The sequence below is a fragment of the Trypanosoma cruzi genome, genomic scaffold (genome assembly GCF_000209065.1).
Source record: "Trypanosoma cruzi strain CL Brener 1047053517073 genomic scaffold, whole genome shotgun sequence".
Lineage (NCBI taxonomy): Eukaryota > Euglenozoa > Kinetoplastea > Trypanosomatida > Trypanosomatidae > Trypanosoma > Trypanosoma cruzi.
This window is the reverse complement of record NW_001849495.1, coordinates 68,645-91,902: the sequence shown is the minus strand read 5'-3', so window position 1 is coordinate 91,902 and position 23,258 is coordinate 68,645. Positions and strand designations below refer to the sequence as shown.

Sequence of the window (23,258 nt, the reverse complement as noted above, 5' to 3'; positions counted from 1 at the left end):
AATGGGGAAAACAGCAACAGCGCTGGGTGACACCGGCGGACACAGGTTACTGTGTGATCTGCTGCACCGTCTTGCCGCGGTACTGTTGGCTCTGCAGTGTCTTGGAGCGCTTCAGTTCCTCGCGCTCCGCCGCAATCTTCACCTCCTCCTGCTTCGCCAGGTGGGCACGGTACTCGACCATCTTGCTGCGGCGGGTCAGGTTGCCGTCCTCCACCTCCTCGGCGGGATGCACAAACTCAATGCCGGCCTGGTTCAGCGCGTCCTCGGTCGGGCCAAACATCTCCAGCGCCTGCGCCATCTTGTCCTTCAGCATCTCCAGCTCCTCCTCCACCTGTGCGCGGAGCTTGTACAGCTCCTTCTTGGCGTCCGAGTGCTTCTTCGCGTTCGGGTCAAACGTCTCGATGGCAAACTCCAGCTGAATGTGCGTCGTGCGGATGTTGCGGTCAATCTCCTCCAGGCGCTTCTCCTTCTTGTACACCAGCTGGCCCAGCGTCTTGTACAGGCGGCGGAACGCCTCCAGGTACTCCTGATGCACCTGCAGCCGCAGGTCCGCCAGCTCCTCGTTCGTCTTGTCGTGGCGCGACTTGATTGCGCTGCAGCCCTCCGCCACCAGCTCCTCCATCATCCCGATGCATCGCATCGCCAGGTCGCAGTTGTACACCGACAGCTCCAGCAGCTTCTTGTGCTGCCCACATACATCCAGGAACTGCTGGTACTCCACCTTGCGCTTCTCCTCGCGGTCGTTCTCCTCAATGCGGCGCTTCACCTCCTCAAATCGCTCCGTCCCCAGACGCTGCAGGACACGCTCGAGCTCCTGGATGCGGCGCCACGCCTCGTCCTGCCTGTCGAGGTTCTCCTGGATGAACTTTTCCGACTTCTCCTTCTGCGTCGCAAAGCGCTTCATCGCCTCCGCGTCCTCCATGTCCGCCTTCTGGATCGCGTCGTGCAGGTTCTTCAGGTCGTCCTCGCAGCGCTGCTTCAGCCGTCGCTTCGCGTCCTTTATCGCGGATGTCTCCTGAAACGACTTCTTCTGCACATCCTGGATGCGACCAAACGGCTTGTTCTCGTCCTCCGTCTGTCCAATTATGCGGAACTTGTCGGCCACCAGCTCCACGAGATGCTCCAGCAGCTGCGCCTTGATGTAGTACTGTTCCTCCGCAATCGCCATCTCGCCGTCGGCAATCGCCACGTTGCGGATCTCCTTCGCCTTCTCGATCGCCGCAAGCTGCGCCTTGATCTGCTCCTCGTTGCCGAGCAGCGCCGTCTGCACAACGGTCACGTTCATGCACTCTTCGAGGTTCTTCAGCACGGCCACCGGCACCTGCGCCATCTCCGACGCGTCCAGCTGCGAGCGGCGCAGCTCGTCCTCGATCTTCTCCAGCTTCGCGATCGCATTGTCAATCGTGCCGGTGAAGGAGACGGTGCGCGTCTTGTTGTGGTGCTGCTTCAGCTCGTTCAGCGTCTTTTTCAGCGCAACCACCTCCATGAAGTGCGGCTTGTCCTCCGGCTTGTACAGCTCGCGCACAGACAGCTGCAGCCCGCACACGCGCATCAGCTTCTTGATGTCGTACGCCTCCGTCAGGTTCCACTTCGTTCCGCCTTCCACCGACGACAGAAGTTCTTGCGCCTTCTCGTGAGCTGCCAGCAGCTTCTGCTTCTGCGTCTCGCTCCAGTCCGACACGTGCAGGTCCTGGATGAACTCCTCGTTCGACAGGCAGGAGGTCTTCAGCTTCAGGTTGTGGATCTTCTGCTTGCGCGCAGCCTCCAGCGTGACATCGGTCACTTCCGGCACCGCCGGCTGCTGCTGGTCCGCGGGGCCCACAGCGCCAGATGCCTCCTTGTAGCTCATTGCTTGTTTGGTTGTTTGTTTCCTTGTTTGTTTTTTGTTGTTATTTCCTTTTTTTTTTCCTGGTGTGAGATTTGGTATCTTTGTAGAGTCTGTGTAAAGGGTTGGTGATTAGTTATTGTTTTGCATGAATGAGTATTATGTGAAAATTTTATGTTGCTGAATTGATATTTTATAATAAAGATATGTTGATATATATATATGTATACGAGAGTATGTATGCATGTTGTTTAGCTTAAATTTTTACGGTAGTTATTGGATTTTTCTCCGGCAATATGCATCCATTCATTTATTCTTTGTGATTTTTCGGCTGTAAGTTTCCTGCAGACCGCTTGGAGTACGGCATGCTTCACTGCATCATCTACAGCTTGGTTGTAGTAAAGGAGTATCGTCCACGCGGCGAGAGAGAAGGCAGCTTGCTGGTCTTTTGTATCGACGTGTGCGGTAATCCATATGAGGAGGGAACGCGAAACACCAAAGAGGGATTCGTGCAACCATGCAATCGCCAGCTCCGGGTGCCCAAGGAATGGCTCCAGAAGGCGCCATGCATTCGTTTGTGTGGTATCGTATTCTTGCAGGCCCATGGAGGCCTTAAAGAGAGGCAAGAGTTGCAGACCGAGGCGGATCTTGTCCATGAATTCACCGTCTTGTGGATGCGTCTGCAGTTCTTCCGCTAGCCGTATCTGAGCTGCGAGGTACTGCGGCAGGTTCCGCACATTGTCGGAGCACCACAGCAGTACGTCTTCGTCCGACTTCTCCACTGCGGCAGTGACAGGACTAAAAATATCAGTAAGAAGGAAGACACGCACAGTCGCCTGCGTGTCCCGCTCGCGTTCTTGAAGGCTGGTGGCTTGAATGGCCATTATGAAAGTATTGCGGAGCAGCAGTCGAGGCCAAACGCCTTGCGTTCCCGTGAGCCTGTCATGTGTGACGGCAAGAAGCGTGCTGGCCAAAAGGGCCCACCGCATCCGGCGTAGGGCAATGGTGTCCGTGGCGTGCGCCGCGAGAGACTGCGCCACGTATGTTGTGTAGCCGCCGCGATATCGACTGGTGGTGGAGACGACAGCGCCTTCTTTTCCCGACTGCTCCAGACAATCCCGCAGCTCCTTCACTGTGCGTGGTGCCGGCGTCCTCTCACGATGGTGATGATGAGGCTCGGCCACCAGTGGCTCCTCCCCAAACTCCACGGGAGCGGGCAGCTGCTCTATTTCCTTCTGCAGGATGATAGTGGAGGGGCGCGACAGCGATGTCGCACCTGTGCGAATGAAATCGAGCCATACAGCGGCGGCCACACTACTTGCACGCCCAAAGTGATGTCGGGCAGCATGATAGTGCTGCGCCAATAACACCCGATCGGTGACGAGGGTTCTCGGGTCCATGCTGCAGATACGCTGATACAAAGTGTGCGCCTCGCGGTTTTTGGTTGGCGTTAGGGCCACAACAATCTCCAATAAGAGCGCCGTTGGTGGAATGCGGCGCTCAAGGACGGCAAGACCCGCCACTTGACTTGTTTTTTGCATAAGATCATGACCACCACCACCGACATGATCATTGACACCAGCAAATAACAAAATGGCCTTTAGTACCTTTGCACCAAAGGCGGCTGTGATGGAACCATCGCTGTGTACATCAGCTGCGTCTGGTGAGGGAAAACATCGCCCTGCAGCATAGTCCACCAGCATGCCGCGCACACTGTCCTCACACACCCCACGCACAAGCTTTGCGCCGGCAGTCCCCATTCGCATACCCATTCTTGCTATTTCCGCCAAAACATATTCACTGAGCTGCATGTAAATGCCAACGGGGCGTGCACCGGCGCCGTTGCGTTCCCGTTCATCTGCCTCAGCGTCAACGACGCGCAGCACAGGAACGCGGACGCGGACGATTTGCTTTCGCCCAGTCCTACCGTTTCGCACCCGCCTGTGGATAGTCTTCTCACCCTGTACAAGGTACGGCATGGGCTGCTTTGCTGCGTGTCGCAACATTCTGCTGGCGTGGATCGCTGACGAAGCAAGCCGTAGTGCCTTGTACGCCCCACCTCCCATGAACAACACAGGGAGCAAGAAGCTGAAGACATCCGCAGAGACCATGACAGAAGCGGACGGTAACAACTTCTCAAAAACATGGAATTCATCACCTTCGGCGGGTTGCGTGCTATTTGATAGATTCGGCTGGTTAGTACCGCTGTTTTTTCGACGGCGTGCAATTTCTTTCGCTGTGCGTTCTCGATACTCCACCCGTCGTGTCATGAACTCCTCCATCAATTCCTGCCGTCGCGCCAGAACCGCTTTGTTCTCGTCATGCAGACACGAGAGGACCGCCAAGGCCTCACACGCATACGGTTGCACGCCTCTTCGTACCGTGAGACCACCACCACCTCCTCGAAGACACCGCTCCCATCGAATGCATTCCTGCGGCGATTCCAAATCCCGGTTTTTCCCAAAAAGCACGGCGGCAACAGGAGTCACACGCGGTTGATACAGACGTGTGGCCTCCCTCAGGATGTGGAGCATAAATGTGTTCATAACAGACGCCATAAAACAATGAGCGGTAACAGGCATGTGGAACCGCGCGTAGTCCACGGCGGTGTACGCCTTCTTCTGATGTGATGCAAACATTTGCTCGTCCGTCCATGCTGACCACCCGGAGGCTCGCAAAAGCGGCATGGAGAAATGATCCTCGACCCTGCGAGCAATTTGTCGCGCCACATCCACCAAGGCCAATCTGGCAAATGCAAACTGTTCAATGCCTTCACGTAAAAGAGACAAAGCAAGTGTTGAAAGAAGGGAGTGGAAGAAAACCCAACAACTCATATACCGCGCCTGTATATTGTCGGTAGACCAGCTAGGGGTCCTTTTCATGTGGAGCGACAGCAACGCCGTGTACAGGAAGGAGCCCTCCGTACACCCCACAGCGGTGGAAGCCTCACGCGATGCTGGAATACGTGTAAGAAGCGACATGAGCTGCAGCAATAACAAGCCAGACCAGCGGTGGGAGCCTGCCGGAGTGTTTTTATCGTTCCCGTGGCCCAATTTACACTTCCGAAGGCAAATATGGAGTAAAATGGTACTTGCCTCTTCAAAAAGACTCTGCGGTGTTGGCTCCATGATAGTGCCATTATTATTATTATTATTATTATTATTATTATTATTATTATTATTATTATTCTGATAGGCGCATTCATCCGCGACTTTCTGCAGCAGCCACCGGGTGAGTGGTGTGCACAGGGCAATACGATCCCCAGACCTATCGATTGCATCAACTGTAGCTACGTAGCCGCGGAAAGTGACGAGCACGTGGCGAAGGCGTCCTTGGGCGGTGGCATGCATCTCCTCTGCTGTCTTTCCCAATTTTTTCTGCGGCGCCTCGACTTCCTGCCGGGAAGACGCCAACTCGTGGAAAAAAATGGCATCGAAGGAATCCTTTTCTTCTTCTTCTTCCTCCCTCGTTTGTGCGTCGTTCCACCGCATCGACCCCGTCACCCCCTCCTCCGTCATGAGGGCACTCACCGCCAACTCTCTCTCGACCAAAAAGACATCCCGTGCGGGGTCGTACTGGAGCGGCATGTCAGTGGTGCGACGGTTCCCGTTGCGCCGCACCGCGCCGGGTGGTTCTTCAAAAATCCTTCTCACCGTCTCAGCAGACATGACACCATCGGAGACGCTAAACTCTGCATGCTCTGCCGTGGTGACAACAAGATCCAGAAACATCTGCAAGATCGTACCCATCCATGTGCAGCTTTCACGCAGCAACTCTCCTTCGCCAAAATCTGCATCCCCTGCGTCAAAAAAGAGACGGTTTCCGACTACTTCTCTCTTGGAGGTATCAGCAACGCAGCCATGCCACCATGGGCAACATCCACGCAGGGCATCGTCGCAGCGGCCATGCCGCAGCCACGCCACACACACCGTTGCAGGATACAAGACAAAAGGACACATTGCCGCCCCATCTTTTGATGCACAACCACCTTGATACACGCAAGGATGCACATTCCCCTCACGGTTTAAAATGCGCTCAAGCCGACGTTGACGACGCTCCACTCGTCTTTTTCCTTCCGTCACTGACGGCGACAGCGTCTTCGCCCCCGGCTTCCGGTTTGTCCCCGATATTGGAGTGCTATTCCCATCGCCACCATCATCATCATGACAATTCCCGGCATTTGCCTCAGCAACGCCACCAGCAGCCATGGCATGTGCAAGTGGAGAGAAATCGCCGCCGTAGCGTTTCATCACCCTCTGCAGCATCGGAGCACTCCCGCACTTGAAATTCTCCTTGGAATTGTCGGTAGATGTTCCTAACAACTGCCGCCTCTGCTGTTTTCCTCCAACAAAGGCAACGGCGTCCTTCAGCAATGCGTCGCCTTGCGGCGACATGCCCCTCCACTTTTCCATCGATGCAGCTCTCGTTGCCATCTCCGCAAATTGACGCATGTCGCCGTTCTTTCCTTGAAAGCGGATGTCACGCCTGTCAAATTGCGCGCCGTACGGACCCCACGCATGTGCGGAGTCCGCGCCAAGACCAAGAATCTCACGCGCCTTCTCCTCAACGGAGCGATCCAAGGCGTCGGGCGACAGTCGATCGCGGCGCAGGCAGGCCTCGGGAATCAACATGCCGACCGAGTCACGAAGACTTACGGTGTCATGGGACGCTCGCCTCTTTTGTTCTCTCCTCCTCCTCATCTTCTTCTTCCTCGAACTCTCGCTGTGATGGGCGTAATGGACAGCCGTGCAATTCAACGCCGGATGGCGAAGCAAACCGCACAGCCGCATGCAATCCACTCTGCGTGCCCTTGCGACGTCGCATCGATGATGTTACGAGGAGACAATGGCAGGAGCCACAGCCCCAAAAGGAAAAAGTAAATAAATAACAAAAAAGAAAAAAAGAAAAAGTCACGCCGAGAGTAAAGAGCGTCGACGTGGAGAGTATTAAATGCGTGATAACAGGAGTGAGAGAGAGAAAAAAAAAAAAAAAAAAAAACAAAGCATTTTTTTTTTGGGAGCCCTAAAGCATTTTTTCCACCTTCTGTTTTGTACGATTCACATGATTGTGAACCGCGTCGGTTTTTGTCGCTATAACATCAAGGCGGCGATTGTGTTCCGTGAGCATCGCCCCTTGCAATGTGGCCTGCTCTCGCATGGCATGCACATCGCCCAGTAACGCATCCAAGAGTTTTTCCTCCTCCATGGCTATATGGCTCGTGGAACTGCCACAACCAATCACATCGTCGCGCTTGCTGCCACGTGTTCCCTCCCGTTGCTGATTTTTCTCCCGCAGTCCTTGTGGTTTGATCGGAAGGGAGGACGATGGCACCGAAGAAGAAGTAGACGACTCGACACCGTCCGACGGCTGCTTCCGCCTTGACGTGAACCAACGCTTAACTCTCCCTGTCCACGTCATGCGCCGCAGGGCATCGTCACCGACGCCCAAGTCGTGCTCCATCTTGTCGAGGGCGCGGTCAATCTCCTCCAGCTGTTCTCCCTGCACCTGCAGCCGGCGAGTCGTCATCCAACTCGTCTCAATCGCCCCCTGCGCGTGCCGAGAGGCCCGCCGCAGCACGTCAACAGTTGTGTCTGTCCTGACATTCGCCTCGCCCGTTGCCAAAGTATCTTCACCTTCACCGCGACTACTCCTCTCCACACGCCGCATTGTACTGTGCCCATGATGTGCCTCCCAGACCAGCCCACCGAAGCAAACAGACAAAAGAGAAAAAAGAAAAAAAAAGGAAGTCGTAATGCGAAAAGCACACGCACACGCACACGCACATGCCTTCGGTTAAGGGCTGGCGGTTGGTTGGGTGCAGCAGTTGGAACAGAATGTCAAGAAAAAAAACAACAGCAACAACAACCACAAAAAAAGTACAATATTTTAAAATATTCCAGTGCAGGTTTCAAATAATAATAATAATAATAAACACTGCACAAGGAAGGCATCTCTCTAAAAAAAAAAACAAAAACAAAAACAAAAACAATAACAATAACAAAAGGAAGGTGTAGTGTCGACGCATTTACCCTCCGCAATAGTCCAATGGCCTATTATTCTTACTCTCCAACTTAATTTAACACCATCCCGTAGTCTTCTCCGCACATCTCTCTCTCCAATGTTTATATCCCTGTTGCCGCTACTGCCGCTGCCGCTGCTGCACGCATTTTCTCTTCCTCCCCCTACCCCACCCCCAGCCGTAGCCGCAGCACGCATAAGCGCCATACCCATCCATTGCAATGTCAGCGCCTGCAAATGTCGCGACGGACACGATGGTTAAAATTACAAGGCATGACAATTACACCCACACGTACAAAAAGAGCGGCGTGCGCTGCAAACGAAGCATAAAAGAAAAAAAAAAAAAAAAAAAAAAAAAAAAAAAGAGAGAAGCACAAAAAGCATGCGTACAGCCAACGTTTTTTTTTTTCTTCTTTGTTGTTGTTTTTCGCAGTAAAGTGGAACAAAACTTCAAATGCTCAGAAAACGTATATAAAAAGAAGGGCTGCTCTATCAAAACAAAACAAAACAAAACAAAACAAGAAATATGAAATACAGATATCTAACCGTTTCTTCTTTTTTTTTTTTTTCTTCCCCTTTTTCTTCTTGTTTGTGCAATGAGTAAAAGGTCGGGAAGAAACAATCACACACATATATATATATATCTATCTGTGTATGTATGTGTGTGCACGCATTGCATCCGTCCACTATCATCACGCGTCCAATCAACTCATTTCCCCGTCTTATTTATTTATTTATTTTTGAAATATACATATATATATGTTTATTTAAAACTCAAATGTCTTTTACGGTTCAGTTGTTTGGCTCCTGCTTCGGTTAATTTGGTTTTTTGCCTCCGACCCTCGCCGTATTTCTCCTCCCCCCCACGCCCTCCTCTATCCCTTCCCTGCCTGCCTGCCCAGTGGCAATGGGACAAGCAGCAGAACACGGAAGGAGGACAGGGGCCGCGCGGCTGCTCGTTTCCAAGAAAAAAAAAAAAAAAAATAAATAAATAAAAATAAGATAATAACAACAAAAAAACAAAAAAAAATTGGATACAGGTACGTTACAGCACACACACACACACACGTGTAAAGACGATAATGGCTGTAATAACGGCAGTAGGACGCACTCGTCCCTCTCCAACGGCGTCTTTCAGCAATGCATCGCCTTGCGGCGACATGCCCCTCCACTTCTCCATCGATGCAGCCCTCGTTGCCATCTCCGCAAATTGACGCATGTCGCCGTTCTTCCCTTGAAAGCGGATGTCACGCCTGTCAAATTGCGCGCCGTACGGACCCCACGCATGTGCGGAGTCCGCGCCAAGACCAAGAATCTCACGCGCCTTCTCCTCAACGGAGCGATCCAAGGCGTCGGGCGACAGTCGATCGCGGCGCAGGCAGGCCTCGGGAATCAACATGCCGACCGAATCACGGAGACTTACGGTGTCACGGGACGCACGCCTCTTTTGTTCTCTCCTCCTCATCATCTTCTTCCTCGAAGTCTCGCTGTGATGGGCGTAATGGACAGTCGTGCAATTCAACGCCGGATGACGAAGCAAACCACACAGCCGCATGCAATCCACTTGCGTGCCCTTGGACTTCGCATCGATTATTGTACGAGGAGACAATGGCAGGAGCCACAGCCCCAAAAGGAAAAAGTAATAAATACAAAAAAGAAAAGAGTCCGCCGAGGTAAAGAGCGTCGACTGAGTATTAAATGCGCAGGAGGGAGGGAGAGAGAGAAAAAAAAAAATTTTTTTTAAAGGCCCGCTCAAACGAAGTTTTTCCTCCTCCATGGCTAGATGACTCGTGGCCACAACCAATCACATCGTCGCGCTTGCTGCCACGTGTTCCCTCCCGTTGCTGATTTTTCTCCCGCAGTCCTTGTGGTGACCTGCCGCGCCATGTGCTTCACTTCGCCGTCAAGACTCTGCCGCATTGTACTGTCCAAAAGGTCAGAAAAAAAAAAAAAAACCACAAAAGGAACCCCCCCCAGCCGTACCGCCGCATGCTAAGCCTCCCCCATTGCAAGCCTGCAAAGACGGACTAAAATCCAGGCATGGGGCCCCCGAAAAAAGAAAAAAAAAAAGGCAAAGGCTTTTTCTGTTTTAGACTCAGAAAAATGTATAAAAAGAAGGGCTGCTCTAACAAAACAAAACAAAACAAGAAAAAATACAATATCTAGCCGTTTCTTCTTTTTTTGAGCAAAAGGTCAGGAAGAAACACCATATTCTTCTATATGTTGTGGTTGCTCCCCTAAAAAAAAAAAAAAAAAAAAAAAAAAAAAAAAAAAAAAAAATGGCGCATACACAGAGAGAAAAACAACAACAAAGAAGTTTTGTTTTTTATATTTTTCCGCGGCAAATTCAGAGAATGACACATGTCGCAGGGCGGATGGTATCCTTGTAGGCCCCCTTTCCGCCGTCACACTCCTCCACGTGGGGAGCCAAAATCAACAGATCGCTCACACACTATTGTTGTTGTGAGTCACCATTGGCCGTGAACTGCCACGCTTCACATCATTTTCCTTGTTCGAGCAGTCGCCAAGTGCAATGGAAACGCCACGGCTACGCTCCGCTGATCCAGAGCGTGGCGTCCCATCACCATACACTTCGTCAGTCTCCACCGCCTGAGCAAGCGCACCCTGTGCGGACTGCACAAGCGCCATGACAGCCTCCAAACGGCTGCGGCCGGCAGACCTTGATTCCCTCAGCATCTTGTGCAGTTCAGCAATTTCTTTGTTAGCCTGGCGCTTCGTCTCCTCCAAAATCCGCTGCAGATCCTCAACCGTCGTCACCAGCTGCAGTCTTGCCGCCGTGGTCTCGGCGTATTCCGCCATGCTGGCGCTCATCCGAAGGCTGAGCTCCTCCAGCCCTTCTCGCTGCTTCGTTCCAATTCCCTCTAACGTTGCCTCATACGCGCCACGGGTGTACCTTTCGACACCCATCAGGTAGTGCCTCAAATCTTCAATGCGACCGTTGGCTTCTCCCAATTCATCGTTGAGCTTTTTTATGCGGTTCCCAAGCAGGACAGACTGCTCCTCGCTCTGGCGCTGCTCCGCGTCAAGTTTGCCGCGCCAATCATCAAGCTCTGCTTCGTACGCAGCAATTTCTCCCTGCAACTGCTTCTCAGTGGCTTGCAGTTCATACTCTAATTCTTCCAACTGACTCTGAAGCTCCGTTTGTTTCTTCTCAGCAGCCCGCATATCGCTTGAATAGCGTTCCTCAAGCTCCCTCTGCGCAGTCATCATCTCGTCAAGCCTCCTTTCGCCCTCAGCCAAATCATATTTCAGCTGCTCGATCCGGTCTTGCATCTCGCTCTGCCTCTCCTCAGCTGCCCGCAGGTCGCTTTCATGCCGTACCTCAAGCTCCTTCTGCGCGGCCATCATCTCCTCGAGCTCATGATCACGCTCCGCCACAAAATTATTGAGAACGCAAATGGCCCCTTCATGCTCAATTTCAGCATTTTCATAGGCGGCTTGCATCTCGCTGAGATCAGCCTGCAGCTGCTCGATCTGGCCCTGCATTTCTGCCTGCCTCCCCTCGGCAGCATGGGCGTCGCTTGCATAGCGTTCCTCAAGGTCCCTCTGCGCAGCCATCATCTCCTCGAGCTTCTGGTCACGCTCCGCCACATCGACTTCCAGCTGCTCGATCTGGCCCTGCATTTCTGCCTGCTTCCCCTCGGCAGCATGGGCGTCGCTTGCATAGCGTTCCTCAAGGTCCTTCTGCGCAGCCATCATCTCCTCGAGCTTCTGGTCACGCTCCGCCACATCGACTTCCAGCTGCTCAATCTGACCCTCCAGCTGCTCGATCTGGCCCTGCATTTCTGCCTGCTTCCCCTCGGCAGCATGGGCATCGCTTGCATAGCGTTCCTCAAGGTCCTTCTGCGCAGCCATCATCTCCTCGAGCTTCTGGTCACGCTCCGCCACATCGACTTCCAGCTGCTCAATCTGGCCCTCCAGCTGCTCGATCTGGCCCTGCATTTCTGCCTGCTTCCCCTCGCAGCATGGGCGTCGCTTGCATAGCGTTCCTCGTCCCTCTGCGCAGCTCTCTCCTCCAGCTGCTCAATCTGGCCCTGCATTTCTGCCTGCTTCCCCTCGGCAGCATGGGCGTCGCTTGCATAGCGTTCCTCAAGGTCCTTCTGCGCAGCCATCATCTCCTCGAGCTTCTGGTCACGCTCCGCCACATCGACTTCCAGCTGCTCGATCTGGCCCTCCAGCTGCTCGATCTGGCCCTGCATTTCTGCCTGCTTCCCCTCGGCAGCATGGGCGTCGCTTGCATAGCGTTCCTCAAGGTCCCTCTGCGCAGCCATCATCTCCTCGAGCTTCTGGTCACGCTCCGCCACATCGACTTCCAGCTGCTCAATCTGACCCTGCATTTCTGCCTGCTTCCCCTCGGCAGCATGGGCGTCGCTTGCATAGCGTTCCTCAAGGTCCTTCTGCGCAGCCATCATCTCCTCGAGCTTCTGGTCACGCTCCGCCACATCGACTTCCAGCTGCTCGATCTGGCCCTCCAGCTGCTCGATCTGGCCCTGCATTTCTGCCTGCTTCCCCTCGGCAGCATGGGCGTCGCTTGCATAGCGTTCCTCAAGGTCCTTCTGCGCAGCCATCATCTCCTCGAGCTTCTGGTCACGCTCCGCCACATCGACTTCCAGCTGCTCGATCTGGCCCTGCATTTCTGCCTGCTTCCCCTCGGCAGCATGGGCGTCGCTTGCATAGCGTTCCTCAAGGTCCTTCTGCGCAGCCATCATCTCCTCGAGCTTCTGGTCACGCTCCGCCACATCGACTTCCAGCTGCTCGATCTGGCCCTCCAGCTGCTCGATCTGGCCCTGCATTTCTGCCTGCTTCCCTTCGGCAGCATGGGCGTCGCTTGCATAGCGTTCCTCAAGGTCCTTCTGCGCAGCCATCATCTCCTCGAGCTTCTGGTCACGCTCCGCCACATCGACTTCCAGCTGCTCGATCTGGCCCTCCAGCTGCTCGATCTGGCCCTGCATTTCTGCCTGCCTCCCCTCGGCAGCATGGGCGTCGCTTGCATAGCGTTCCTCAAGGTCCTTCTGCGCAGCCATCATCTCCTCGAGCTTCTGGTCACGCTCCGCCACATCGACTTCCAGCTGCTCGATCTGGCCCTCCAGCTGCTCGATCTGGCCCTGCATTTCTGCCTGCTTCCCCTCGGCAGCATGGGCGTCGCTTGCATAGCGATCCTCAAGGTCCTTCTGCGCAGCCATCATCTCCTCAAGCTTCTGGTCACGCTCCGCCACATCGACTTCCAGCTGCTCGATCTGGCCCTGCATTTCTGCCTGCTTCCCCTCGGCAGCATGGGCGTCACTTGCATAGCGTTCCTCGAGATCTTTTAAAACGGTGTTCAGCTCTTCCAATTTCTCTTCACGATCCGCAATTTCTAGCTGCTGCTGATTGATCTTGTTATTTAGATTAAGTTCCGTGGCCGTGGACATTTCCTCAAGCTCTTTGAACGCGGTTTGCATTTCTTCAAGATGTTCATCGGCTATAAGAAGCTCCTTGTTTGTTTCTGCCAAGGATGCTGTGAGTTTCTCAATTTTTGCATTGGCTTCTTCAAGCAGTTGCTGCAAATGAGACACCTCCTTACTGTGTGCATCCATCATGGAGGCTATTCTCTCACCGTAATTGGATTCGTTTGCTCTCATTTTCTCGCTGTACTTTCGAAGGTCCTCTGTCATGAGGCTTTCCATGGCTTCCTCATGTTCCTCCTTCATTTCCTGCATCCTTGTGTTCAACTCCTTGAGTTGCTCTTCCAGGACGACCTCGTTGGGGTAGAGGAGACGCCGCTGTTCCTGAAGCTGCGTGTCAGCCTCTGTAAGAGACTTCTGGAGGCCCTCAATTTCCTCCTGCAGGCGGGCAATCAGATCCTCATTTGTGGCCTCCATAAGCTGCGCCTCAAGAATGGCGATCTTCTTCAGCAACTGATCGATGGTATGTTGCAGCTTATATTCAGCGTAAAGTGCTTCTTTTTTCTTTAGATACATGTCACCGAGCTCCCCGTCAATATTCTCTTTGCCATCATCCGTGGCATCAAGAGGTGTCACGGTGTTGATCTTGGCGTGTGTGGCCATTTGCTTTGCACGATCAGCAAAGCGGAGCGTTTGTACACTGAGATGGGCGTCACGGGCACTTGGGGCAATGGTTACTACCATAGCCGACACACTGTTGCCACCAAGATACTCCTTGAGTAGCTTTGTCAGGGTACTGTTGCGGAACTCGGGAATATTTTGGTTGTATCCTTTTCGTGTAGCAACAGCTTCAATACAAGAGCCCAAGGCAAGAAGTGAAAGATTGATATTGCGTGCCTGCTCAAACGGTATACCAGTCTCTGTTTGGGCGATTTTGATGCGCTCGGAGCCGGCAAGATCTGCAAGAAGAATCTTGGAGGCACGTGGGACGATGTCTGTGGACTCAAATGAGGTCTGAACCTCCAGCTGGAAGAGGGTGTGGGCGCGGGAGGAGCGGTCGTGAATGGCGGTCGCAGCAAACGTGCGAAGCGGTTCTGCCTTCCTCAACAGAGCGGCGACTTCCTCATAGCTTCGGACAGGAACGTACTTTGCACCAACAACATGGAAGGAGTTATCCCTGTAGTCATTGCGGACGGCAACCATCTTGCGATGATTCAGCAGGTCAAATACGTCCTCAAGGTAGACCTCCAACATGGATGCACATAAGCGGTACGTTACGCCTTTCTGCGAGCTAGCTGCCGCACGTGCGAAGATCATTTCACAGACACGTGGAATGAGACCCTCGTCTGCGGTGCCAAGGGAACTGACTGGACCAAATGCCGTGTATGTTTTGCCGCTGCCGGTTTGTCCGTATGCCATGATGGCGGCGTTGTACCCAGCCAATGCATTCTCAACCAGAGGTTTACCAATCACTTCAAACACATCTTCCTGGTCGGAAAAAGGCTTTTCACTGACGTTTTCATTGCTCCAAAAAGCTCCGTCAAAAGTAAAGGTGAAACAACCTTTTTGCGGCACCAAAACATCAACGGTGTTATCCTTCATGCGTACAGCCAACTGCCGCTGATCTTCTGCGGTTTCATTCGGGGCAGAGGCACGCACACGCGCATATACGTTCACTCGACCATTTCCTCCGGTTTTTCCCAAAAGGTGACGGACAGGCAGCTGGCTGCTGGCTCCACCGCCAGTGGTGTTCCCGATGCTGGAGATGCTGCTGTTGTTGTTGTTGTTGTTGTTGTTGTTGGCGGCAGAAGAGAGGCTAACGCCGGTACCCATGCGTTTAAAACCCTCAGGGCGGGGAAGTCCTGGGGGGGTTCCACGCGTCGATGATTGCGTGCCAGTGGGCCGTGGCGGCTTCTGCGCCGTCGGGGTCGTACCTGCCGCGTTCCGTTGACTGCGTGGTGTGATAACTCTTCCGGGTGTCGAAGCGCGTGTGGACGTTGAGGTACGTGTCAGCGGTGTTGTAGCCAGACGTGGTGGCGCCGAGCGCCCCGACATCGCCCCACTGCGACTCGAGTTTGTACGCTTAAACTCCATGTGTGGATATGCACGTATGAAAGTATTATACTTCCCTCCTGTTGTAAGGGGATTGTTTTGTGTCTGGATACGATGCCGGAAAGATGGTTCAACGGTGATCAATTCACCCAACACAACAAAAACACGTATTTAAAAAAAAAACAATTGATAGGGGTAAAAATAAATAAATAAATTAACAATAAAAATGATAAAAACCCTCTACAAAACTTTTCGCCCTTTTCTATTGCTGTTGTTGTTGTTGTTGTTGTTGTTTTTTGTTAAATTTTTTCTTGCGTGTTCTGTTCCTTTCTACGATGTCGGGTGTTAATCCCGGCTTACAATACAGACTGCTTGGGGGGTGGGTAGGGCACGAGACCCGTTGGCGTTTGCTGCACGTGTTTGTGTGCGTGTGTGTGTGTGTGGCAGTGAAATAATTATAAGAAGAAGAAGAAGAAGACGGTAGGAAACGTACATGCACGCAAACGTGTGTGAACTAACAGGGGAAAAGCCTGGCAGCGACACCCGCAGACACGGTAAGTGCAACTACCACAAAAAAAAAAAAAAGAAAAAAACATACATCTATATATATATATTATAACCGATCCAAAACGGGCAATCCCCTGAAACACATGACCAACGCAGCAAAACTAGTAAAGGACAGTGACGACTGATGAATATAACTTCTTCTTCTTGTTCTTATTCAACAGACATGTAGAATGTAATGCTTCACGCACGCGGCTTAAATGTACGGGAATAATCAACTAAATGGAATGGATTTCACAGCGCTCTCCTTCCCTCTTCTCATTTTTCTCGCATCAACCACGTCCCTTTTCCCTCATTATTATTATTATTATTAGCAGAAGGCAGCAGCAGCAGAAGGCAGCAGGCACCACTCAGGCATTGTCCCTATCATCATTATTAGGGAGAAATCTCCGCCGCAAACAAACAAATATAACCAGCCAGTGCGAAAAGTGGAGGAAAAACAAAACAACAAAAAAAGGAAAGAAAGAAAGAAAGAAAGATGGAAAGGCACGGCAACAGAAGAAAGAAAGAAAAAAAAAAAAAAAAAACAACAAAACAAAAAAACAACAAGGAAAACAGAAACAAAACAAAAATAAAAATAAAAAACAGCAACAACATGAAAACACTACAACAACAACAACAACAACACGAAAGCACAAACACTCTATGCCTATACAGCTTCTCGCCAAGGAAAAAAGAAAGAAAAAAAAAAAAAAAAAAAGAAAGAGGAACATTGGTAAAAACATCTACGACCGACAGTCACCAAACCGGCGGATCAAATACCGCCGTGTCAGTTTCGCCGTCTGGGCGGCTTCCGTGGCACCCTGAGAGCCAAATGTCTGCATGAGCGACGAGACAACGACTGGGAGCGAGCTGTTGAGCAACATGGTCTGGTTCGTCACAAGCACCCCATCATTCACCGGGTAGTACAACAGCACAGAACGCACCTTCACAGTGGAGTCAATCTTATGAATATTCTTCTTGGTTCTCTCAAGCAGCAGTACCTTTGCGGGTATCATACCATCCACGTCCTTGAAGCTATTTAGCACCTCCGGGTCATTAATCTCACTCACCTTCATTTGAATAGTGACGCTAAATACAAAACGGATCACTGTTTTTATTGTACGAAAAGTGTTGGGTACATCTGAAACCTCAAATTTATTGATGCCTGGTTGGCAGTTACGCTGGTAGTCTAACGAGGCAACCAGATCCGCCGTCAGATTTGACAGACGAACCCCAGGAAGAAGGTACATTACCTTCACAAGGATGGTTACATATTTCTCCTGCTCCTCCAGAGAAAAAATATCAATTTTAGGTACATTATTCTCCTGCACTTCATCCGCAAAGCTGCTTAGGTTAATGAAGGTGTCAATTAAAAACAAACTATCTCTCCCCAAGTTCATCACAGGAGCACAGAGAAACCTAAAGAATACGTTCCCCGTGTTGAGATGATTCGCAGCCTCAGGAAGTGAAAGAAAATCCCATGTGTCATTTACAACTTGTGCCTGAACACTAGCTGTCATACTAATCTCACGTGCTGTAAGCGCCAACATCTGATAGTGTTCCGCTACTGGTTGACCCCTTTTACTCATATCTTGTTCTTCACTGGGGGAAAACAGGGGACCTTGTTCACTGCTTTCATGTCGGCGATTTAATTTCCCCGGGCGAGCAACACCATTTTCCTTTACCTTTTCTTCATCCATTTGCAGCTCAATGTCCCTGGCGTGTATAATGAGAACCTCTTGAGCGGATTTTTGCCTCCTCGTCCGTGGGGTCCCGCGAAACCGCCGGATGGTTGGCATAATGCGCTTCATTGCTAAGATCATAAGTGCACTGTTCATTCTCCACGCACCAAATATCTCTTGACGCGACATTTGTTCAAGTTCTACTAAGCGTGCCATGCGTTCTGTCATGTCACATGCGGCATCCAAATATCGCACCTGTTCCCGTGAGAGCGAGTGGGTGACTAACCCTTGGCGGATGCCACGACTGTTGCGTGTGCGGCTAAGTGTGGATGTGGAGGCGGCATACAAACTCTCCTCGAGGATGTTGACGGGCTCTGATGTTGTCATCTCCAAGACGCCGGTGACAAACTGGTCAATGTTGCCCGACAGCACTTCATTCAACCCGTTCGTCACAAAACTCCGATTTGCCTCATCGCGAAGCGTGCCGGAGAGGCTTTGGCCCTGTGGGTCAGGGGAACTCACGCTGTATTCGCTCACGGTGTGGAGACTTTGATCCATGCATGCAGCACCGCCAATAATGCTGCCAATACCACCACCACCACTCACTCTCGTCATATTCAACGCCAAACTAGGGCTGCCCTCAGGAGCGACAATGTCAAACTCTAACGTGGGTACAGGGGTAACAAACACCTTCGGCCGCAGGGTGCGGTGCTGCCGCCCTGTGTCGTCCACGACTGGCAGCGCACTCCTGCCGCAACACAGTCCCATGAGGCGAAACAAGTGAAAGTCCAAGGTGATCTACTAACTATATATTTAAAAAGAACAAGAATATCTTGTGTAGATATATATATATATGTATATCTATATATGTATAGATATATATATATGTATATCTATTAAAACTGCGTCCTCCATGCAGAGACCGGCGTTGGTGTGACAACCAGAGTGGAAGAAAGGGAAAAGTAAAAAGAAAGAAGAAAGAGAAAAAATCATGTGCGCCAAGAATAATTATATTCCGGTGGTAGAAAGGCTCCGACAACTTTTAAGAGCAAAAAACAAAAACAAAAGAAGGAAGGAGAGGATGGGGAGCAATTACCACGAAATTTGTGAGTTTAGGGTTTGCACACACAAAAAGAAAAGTCATGTACTTTGCATGCATCACGACAAAATTAAAAAAGAAGAAGAAGAAGAGCAGCAACGGCAGAAAAAGAGAAAAAGAAGAAGCCAAAAAGAGAACACTTTTCAGGCCAAAAGCTCTTTGGTGATGCCAAACGGTAAACGACACAACTTATCATCGCTCTCCAGGAACACGACAGTTTCGTCATGTGCGTTCGTGGCAAAAATATTGTGCTTAATTCCTTCCGCGTGGTAAAAACCCCACGGTAGAATCACTTCACCCTCACATCCCCGTTGAATCCACTCCACGCACCGCAATTGGGCCGCCCTCGCCACTTTTCGCTCCCGACTTTGGCGCACTGCCGGGTTTGCTCCAAGATGGCTGAAGGGAAAAAAGGTGCCACCGCTGCCGTTGCCTTCTTCCGCCAGGATCGCCTTTACTTCACTCATGTTGAGATCCGCGCCGTTGCGGAGGTACGAGCCAACAAGGGCCGCCATCTTCGGCTTGAGGTAACACTCCTGCAGCCGCACTGTTGCCTGCTGCTTCAAGAGGACCTCGTAATTGACGGCAAGTTCCTCGCAGATGGTTTTTACCGTCTCATCATCGTAGAGGGTGTTTTGATCTGCCTTTTGCAGCATTGCCGCCTTCAGCTCCTCATTGCGTGCGATGCTGAAGTACTCCCCCATCTGCTGTGCCTCGCTCTCCTCTGTATCGCATATGCCCTCCAGCAGAATGACGACATTCTCCCGCTCCTGCACTGCCCGCACCATGTAATCTAGCACCTTGTCGTAAAACTCCACGGATGCCACGTGGAGGGTCGGGATGAGTGTGATGAACGGCGTCGATTTGATGGGCGATGGTGCAGGCGGAGTCTTTGGAAGGGCCCTCGCCAAAAGACGCGACCAGCAGCTCCCAGTGATGGTGAGCTCATCAATCGGAGAGTGCAGCAGTCGCACACGACGGAGCATCCCCTCTTCTTCTACCTCCCTCCCTCTCTCCTTTTTCTTTCTTCCGTCCTCCTCTCCACGTGTTCCTCGCTGGGGAATGTGTTTTTCTCACTCTAACGGGACCGACGCACTCACACACAAGGGGCTCCTGCTGATAAAAAAAAGCTACCCACCTGCAAAAGCTAAAAAAACAAAAAAAAAAAAAAAAAGAGAAAAGGGAGGGAAACTGAATTTATTCAACCAATGAAGTGTACAGACGCTCTTTGTTGAGAAGTATCACCCACCCTCCCCACCTTCTCACTCACCCACACAAAAACACAGCAAGAGAAGGAACCATCCACAGCACTACGCAGCTGCAAAGCAGAACACAATGTGAAATATCAGCCTGCCCAACCACTACGCTCACGAAGTTTTGGCAGCAGAAAGTTCTCAATATGACGCTGATGTTCTGCACGCAGCCCCGACACTCGCTGCAGCATCGAATACAACTCCATTGACTCTTCTTTAGATGTCCCCACCTCCCGCTGAATGAGTTCCTGCACAGCCGCACCAACAGCAGCATCTGCCACCAACTTGCCCAACGGAGCGCAGAGTTGAAGCAGTGCCACAAGCTCCATGTATGTATACCGCTGCAGCGAGGCAATGACCCTCGATGAAAGAAGTTCCAAACATCTTCCCAAAACAGGGACGGCACTCGTCAAATGTGAAACGTTACTGCCAATGTTTTCGACGGCTTTACTGAATACCTCCAAGTACTGTAGTTGCACGGCGGGTAAAAAGTACGCGGTGGCGGATTCCATCTGCAGGATCATCTGATCCATCAGCTCCCGCAACACAAGCAAAAAAGTCGTTTGACGATGTTGCGCAAAATGAAGCTCCCCAATGCAATTTTGTGAGGATGACTTCTTTGTTGCGGGCGCCACAACTCCATCATCTCCACTGGTGACAATGTACATGGAGGTGTAATTGTCCATGTAGACACTGAACACACTGAGCAACTCACTCGGTGTAAAGTCCGTTGCGAGAAACACCACTCGCTCCTCCATGGCCTGAGCGAAGGCAAGCGTGCCACTCACAGCGGTAAACATCATTGATGTAGACCTCGCGCACGTTTCCTCTAAACGTGAAAGAAACACTCGTACAGCGTTAGTTTCTGTAGAGGCATCCAGTTCCTCTCTTAGTTTCAGAGATGTACACAGAACCGCTATGTCCATCACACTCAACTCCATCATTCCCGCGACCGCAGTCCGTTTCATATTGTCAAATAACGAATCAAACTCTCGTTGAACCGACGGTAGACATGTTCCAAAGGCATCTATGAGCTCCACGGCACGAACTGCACTAAGACCACCGCGTGAAACCTCCGGTTCAATTGCCCGCATCAAATTATATATGAGTTCCTCAGGCACCCCATCATCACACGCGACCGCAACCCGGATGCATTCATCCAGAGAGAGTTCCGGCACGACGGCAACTAGGGCGCGGGCCACGTATTCGTACAAGTTGCTGCTTTGTTTCCGCAGTGATGGGAGCGATGTGAAGAGGTGCACAAGTTCAACTGAACCAAGCTCATTGAGCTTTAGCAGCAGCTCATCCATCACGCGATTCATCTGGGCAGTGTCCCAAAAGCCAAAGAAGGAGCCGCACTCCACGTAGGCGACCATGTCCTCTGTTCGTGCGTGGCGAACGTCACAGAGTTTTCCGGAAAAGTATTTGTATTCCCCACGCAGGAGGTTCTGCTCGTGGAAGTCCTTCGTGTCAAGGTAGCGTGACTTCACCCGCACCATACGGCGTGCAATATCGGCGATTGGAACCGGACGCTCGGTGAGCAGGTAGTTACGCTTTGTCTTCTCCAGCTCGACGAGTGTGTTCTGACGCCAAAAGACATACCCGGGGGTTCGCTTGCTCCACCGAATACATGTTCCCAGCAGCATTGGATGCACGCTCTTTCCTTGGAGTCTCTCTTTTCTTTTGGAAATATTTTTCTCCCCTCCCCCCTGCCTGGTCCGCTCAACAAGAAAAGAAGAAAAAACAAACACACGCACACGCACACACACACAAAAAAAAAAAAAAAAAGAAAAATGTGCCTAGTGATTCAAACGGCACCGAGCAGAAAACAGGCAAATAAACACAGACAGACAGAGAGGGAGAGAAAAAAAAAGAAAATCACACACACATACATATATATATATGTGCCGACTTTCATTCCTTCAAAAGCGACGTTGCGGAGGAACCAAGAGGTTGCGAAGCTCCCTTTCGGTTCGACCCGTGTGACTCCCTTTCGGAATCACAAAGTCGCGTAGGACCGCCACCCACGTCTCCGCGCTATCATCATCCTCGATGCCATCACCAAAGTACACCTCCACACCAACCACATACGGCACACCCTCCTCCAGGCATGCGTGGCTCATCGAAAAGCCGCTTGACTCCTTTCTGCGAAGGGTCCAGTAACGTTGCAGGAGCGTCGCCTCCACCGCCTGCATGTGATCCAAGTCGTGGTCCGGGTTCAAATCAATTTCGAGACCAATCATGATGGGCGGGCTCGACGACAGGACGCGTGAGGACGCAACGCCAATGGCAATGAGAGAATCCAGAGGGACAAAAGTGTCACCCCCGTCTTGTTGCATCCACTGCTCAAGAAGGCTTTCACACACGAACGGGGGCGCAGAGGAGCGCGAGGATATCAAAGGCGTATTGCGTGGGATATGCTCCAATTCTGCTGCCCTTGCAAGAAACCAACGGAATGGCTGCCGTGCAAGTGGAAAACCGGCGCCACCATGACGATATGACTCCGGTGCCATGCAACGCAAGACGCCGATGCCGTAAAATATGTCTTGTTCAATCGTTACAAAAACACTTACTTTTTGGCACTCCAAAGAAAATGTGGGTGTAGTCATCACAACGACGGGATACAACGCACGAGAAGCAGGAACGGGACGCAACACGGGTACTGCGGTGAGTGCCGCGGGTGTGAAGGCAGTGCGGCAGGGAAGAGATGAATCTTTCTGGACTTCTAAATGTCGCATTTCGTCGTACGTGGCAAAGTTGGGCCGCGGCAAGTTGTTTGATGAAAGAGAAGGTGAGGGCATTAAAAGATGGCCCGCAAGACTTTCTACGTCACGACCACGACGGTGTGTGTCGTCAACCATAACGGCTCCTGCGGCTCGCTTTTTCTGCCTGATCAGCATCAACTGTTCTTGAATCAACTGCCCCAGCAATCCGCCACCGCCATCATGTACGCCAACACCCATCCCGGCATCTGTGTTTGCAAATTCCTTCTTGTGCAGATAAGTCTTTTCTATTGTTCGAGCCACGGCCAGAACCTCATCTGTTGCAATGCCATCCGCCTCACGCAGCATCCGGTGCAGGATATGACTGAGAAGACTGCAGGAGGCCATACTGGAGCCACCACCGCCAAAAACGGAATGGCTTTCATTGAGACCGACGTTTTTTCCGGTTTCGTGACGCGACACATTCGTTTTCACCGCTGGCCGTACACCGTCACCATGACGACTCCATAAAAGTGGGCGTGCCTCCTGCTGCTGCTTCTGCCCCGACCACACTCCCGAGGATGCGGGCTTTTCCTTGTCCAGCAAAGAGAATACAGACGACATGGCCCATTCTCGTATCATACACTCCTCAGTTATGCGTCCCACGGCCCACACC

At 51.7% G+C, this 23,258-nt stretch overlaps 9 protein-coding genes across 9 annotated transcripts, besides 38 other annotated features; all 9 read right to left on the bottom strand.

The window, feature by feature from the left end:
- Positions 1-1,117: a sequence feature (heterozygous, Esmeraldo-like haplotype).
- On the bottom strand, positions 47-1,849 carry Tc00.1047053511215.119 (69 kDa paraflagellar rod protein, putative; the record flags this gene model as incomplete). Its single annotated transcript, XM_809076.1, has 1 exon — positions 47-1,849. The coding sequence occupies one exon, from the start codon at positions 1,847-1,849 to the stop codon at positions 47-49; it is 1,803 nt and encodes a 600-aa protein (XP_814169.1).
- Positions 1,118-3,342: a sequence feature (areas merged during assembly that could not be assigned to a particular haplotype. This can correspond to areas where the two haplotypes were merged or to regions with more than two copies in the genome that were merged during assembly.).
- Positions 1,849-1,888: a microsatellite.
- Positions 2,077-6,615, bottom strand: Tc00.1047053511215.110 (hypothetical protein, conserved; the record flags this gene model as incomplete). The annotated part of the gene is made up of 1 exon (XM_809075.1): positions 2,077-6,615. The coding sequence occupies one exon, from the start codon at positions 6,613-6,615 to the stop codon at positions 2,077-2,079; it is 4,539 nt and encodes a 1,512-aa protein (XP_814168.1).
- Positions 3,343-3,455: a sequence feature (areas merged during assembly that could not be assigned to a particular haplotype. This can correspond to areas where the two haplotypes were merged or to regions with more than two copies in the genome that were merged during assembly.).
- Positions 3,456-8,804: a sequence feature (haploid, Esmeraldo-like haplotype).
- Positions 4,963-5,013: a microsatellite.
- Positions 6,803-6,827: a microsatellite.
- Tc00.1047053511215.100 (uncharacterized protein) lies at positions 6,848-7,492 on the bottom strand (the record flags this gene model as incomplete). Its single annotated transcript, XM_809074.1, has 1 exon — positions 6,848-7,492. The coding sequence occupies one exon, from the start codon at positions 7,490-7,492 to the stop codon at positions 6,848-6,850; it is 645 nt and encodes a 214-aa protein (XP_814167.1).
- Positions 7,737-7,756: a microsatellite.
- Positions 7,783-7,828: a microsatellite.
- Positions 7,956-7,986: a microsatellite.
- Positions 8,172-8,207: a microsatellite.
- Positions 8,337-8,364: a microsatellite.
- Positions 8,393-8,433: a repeat region.
- Positions 8,474-8,509: a microsatellite.
- Positions 8,566-8,616: a sequence feature (AT_rich).
- Positions 8,805-10,174: a sequence feature (areas merged during assembly that could not be assigned to a particular haplotype. This can correspond to areas where the two haplotypes were merged or to regions with more than two copies in the genome that were merged during assembly.).
- Positions 8,808-8,873: a sequence feature (T-rich).
- Tc00.1047053511215.90 (hypothetical protein, conserved) lies at positions 8,889-9,620 on the bottom strand (the record flags this gene model as incomplete). The annotated part of the gene is made up of 1 exon (XM_809073.1): positions 8,889-9,620. One exon carries the CDS (start codon positions 9,618-9,620, stop codon positions 8,889-8,891), a length of 732 nt encoding a protein of 243 aa, XP_814166.1.
- Positions 9,567-9,588: a sequence feature (AT_rich).
- Positions 9,971-9,997: a microsatellite.
- Positions 10,083-10,123: a microsatellite.
- Positions 10,175-11,355: a sequence feature (areas merged during assembly that could not be assigned to a particular haplotype. This can correspond to areas where the two haplotypes were merged or to regions with more than two copies in the genome that were merged during assembly.).
- Positions 11,356-12,037: a sequence feature (heterozygous, non-Esmeraldo-like haplotype).
- Positions 11,719-15,342, bottom strand: Tc00.1047053511215.70 (kinesin, putative; the record flags this gene model as incomplete). The annotated part of the gene is made up of 1 exon (XM_809072.1): positions 11,719-15,342. The coding sequence occupies one exon, from the start codon at positions 15,340-15,342 to the stop codon at positions 11,719-11,721; it is 3,624 nt and encodes a 1,207-aa protein (XP_814165.1).
- Positions 12,038-12,356: a sequence feature (areas merged during assembly that could not be assigned to a particular haplotype. This can correspond to areas where the two haplotypes were merged or to regions with more than two copies in the genome that were merged during assembly.).
- Positions 12,357-12,825: a sequence feature (heterozygous, Esmeraldo-like haplotype).
- Positions 12,826-23,258: part of a sequence feature (areas merged during assembly that could not be assigned to a particular haplotype. This can correspond to areas where the two haplotypes were merged or to regions with more than two copies in the genome that were merged during assembly.) that runs on past the window's edge.
- Positions 15,015-15,049: a microsatellite.
- Positions 15,497-15,536: a sequence feature (AT_rich).
- Positions 15,566-15,594: a microsatellite.
- Positions 15,717-15,743: a microsatellite.
- Positions 16,300-16,449: a sequence feature (T-rich).
- Positions 16,450-16,491: a microsatellite.
- Positions 16,535-16,568: a microsatellite.
- On the bottom strand, positions 16,590-18,296 carry Tc00.1047053511215.60 (hypothetical protein, conserved; the record flags this gene model as incomplete). The annotated part of the gene is made up of 1 exon (XM_809071.1): positions 16,590-18,296. The coding sequence occupies one exon, from the start codon at positions 18,294-18,296 to the stop codon at positions 16,590-16,592; it is 1,707 nt and encodes a 568-aa protein (XP_814164.1).
- Positions 18,370-18,425: a microsatellite.
- Positions 18,701-18,761: a sequence feature (CT-rich).
- Tc00.1047053511215.50 (hypothetical protein, conserved) lies at positions 18,771-19,613 on the bottom strand (the record flags this gene model as incomplete). The annotated part of the gene is made up of 1 exon (XM_809070.1): positions 18,771-19,613. One exon carries the CDS (start codon positions 19,611-19,613, stop codon positions 18,771-18,773), a length of 843 nt encoding a protein of 280 aa, XP_814163.1.
- Positions 19,777-19,808: a microsatellite.
- Positions 19,973-21,526, bottom strand: Tc00.1047053511215.40 (hypothetical protein, conserved; the record flags this gene model as incomplete). Its single annotated transcript, XM_809069.1, has 1 exon — positions 19,973-21,526. The coding sequence occupies one exon, from the start codon at positions 21,524-21,526 to the stop codon at positions 19,973-19,975; it is 1,554 nt and encodes a 517-aa protein (XP_814162.1).
- Positions 21,608-21,623: a microsatellite.
- Positions 21,624-21,652: a microsatellite.
- Positions 21,653-21,674: a microsatellite.
- Positions 21,803-23,224, bottom strand: Tc00.1047053511215.30 (uncharacterized protein; the record flags this gene model as incomplete). The annotated part of the gene is made up of 1 exon (XM_809068.1): positions 21,803-23,224. The coding sequence occupies one exon, from the start codon at positions 23,222-23,224 to the stop codon at positions 21,803-21,805; it is 1,422 nt and encodes a 473-aa protein (XP_814161.1).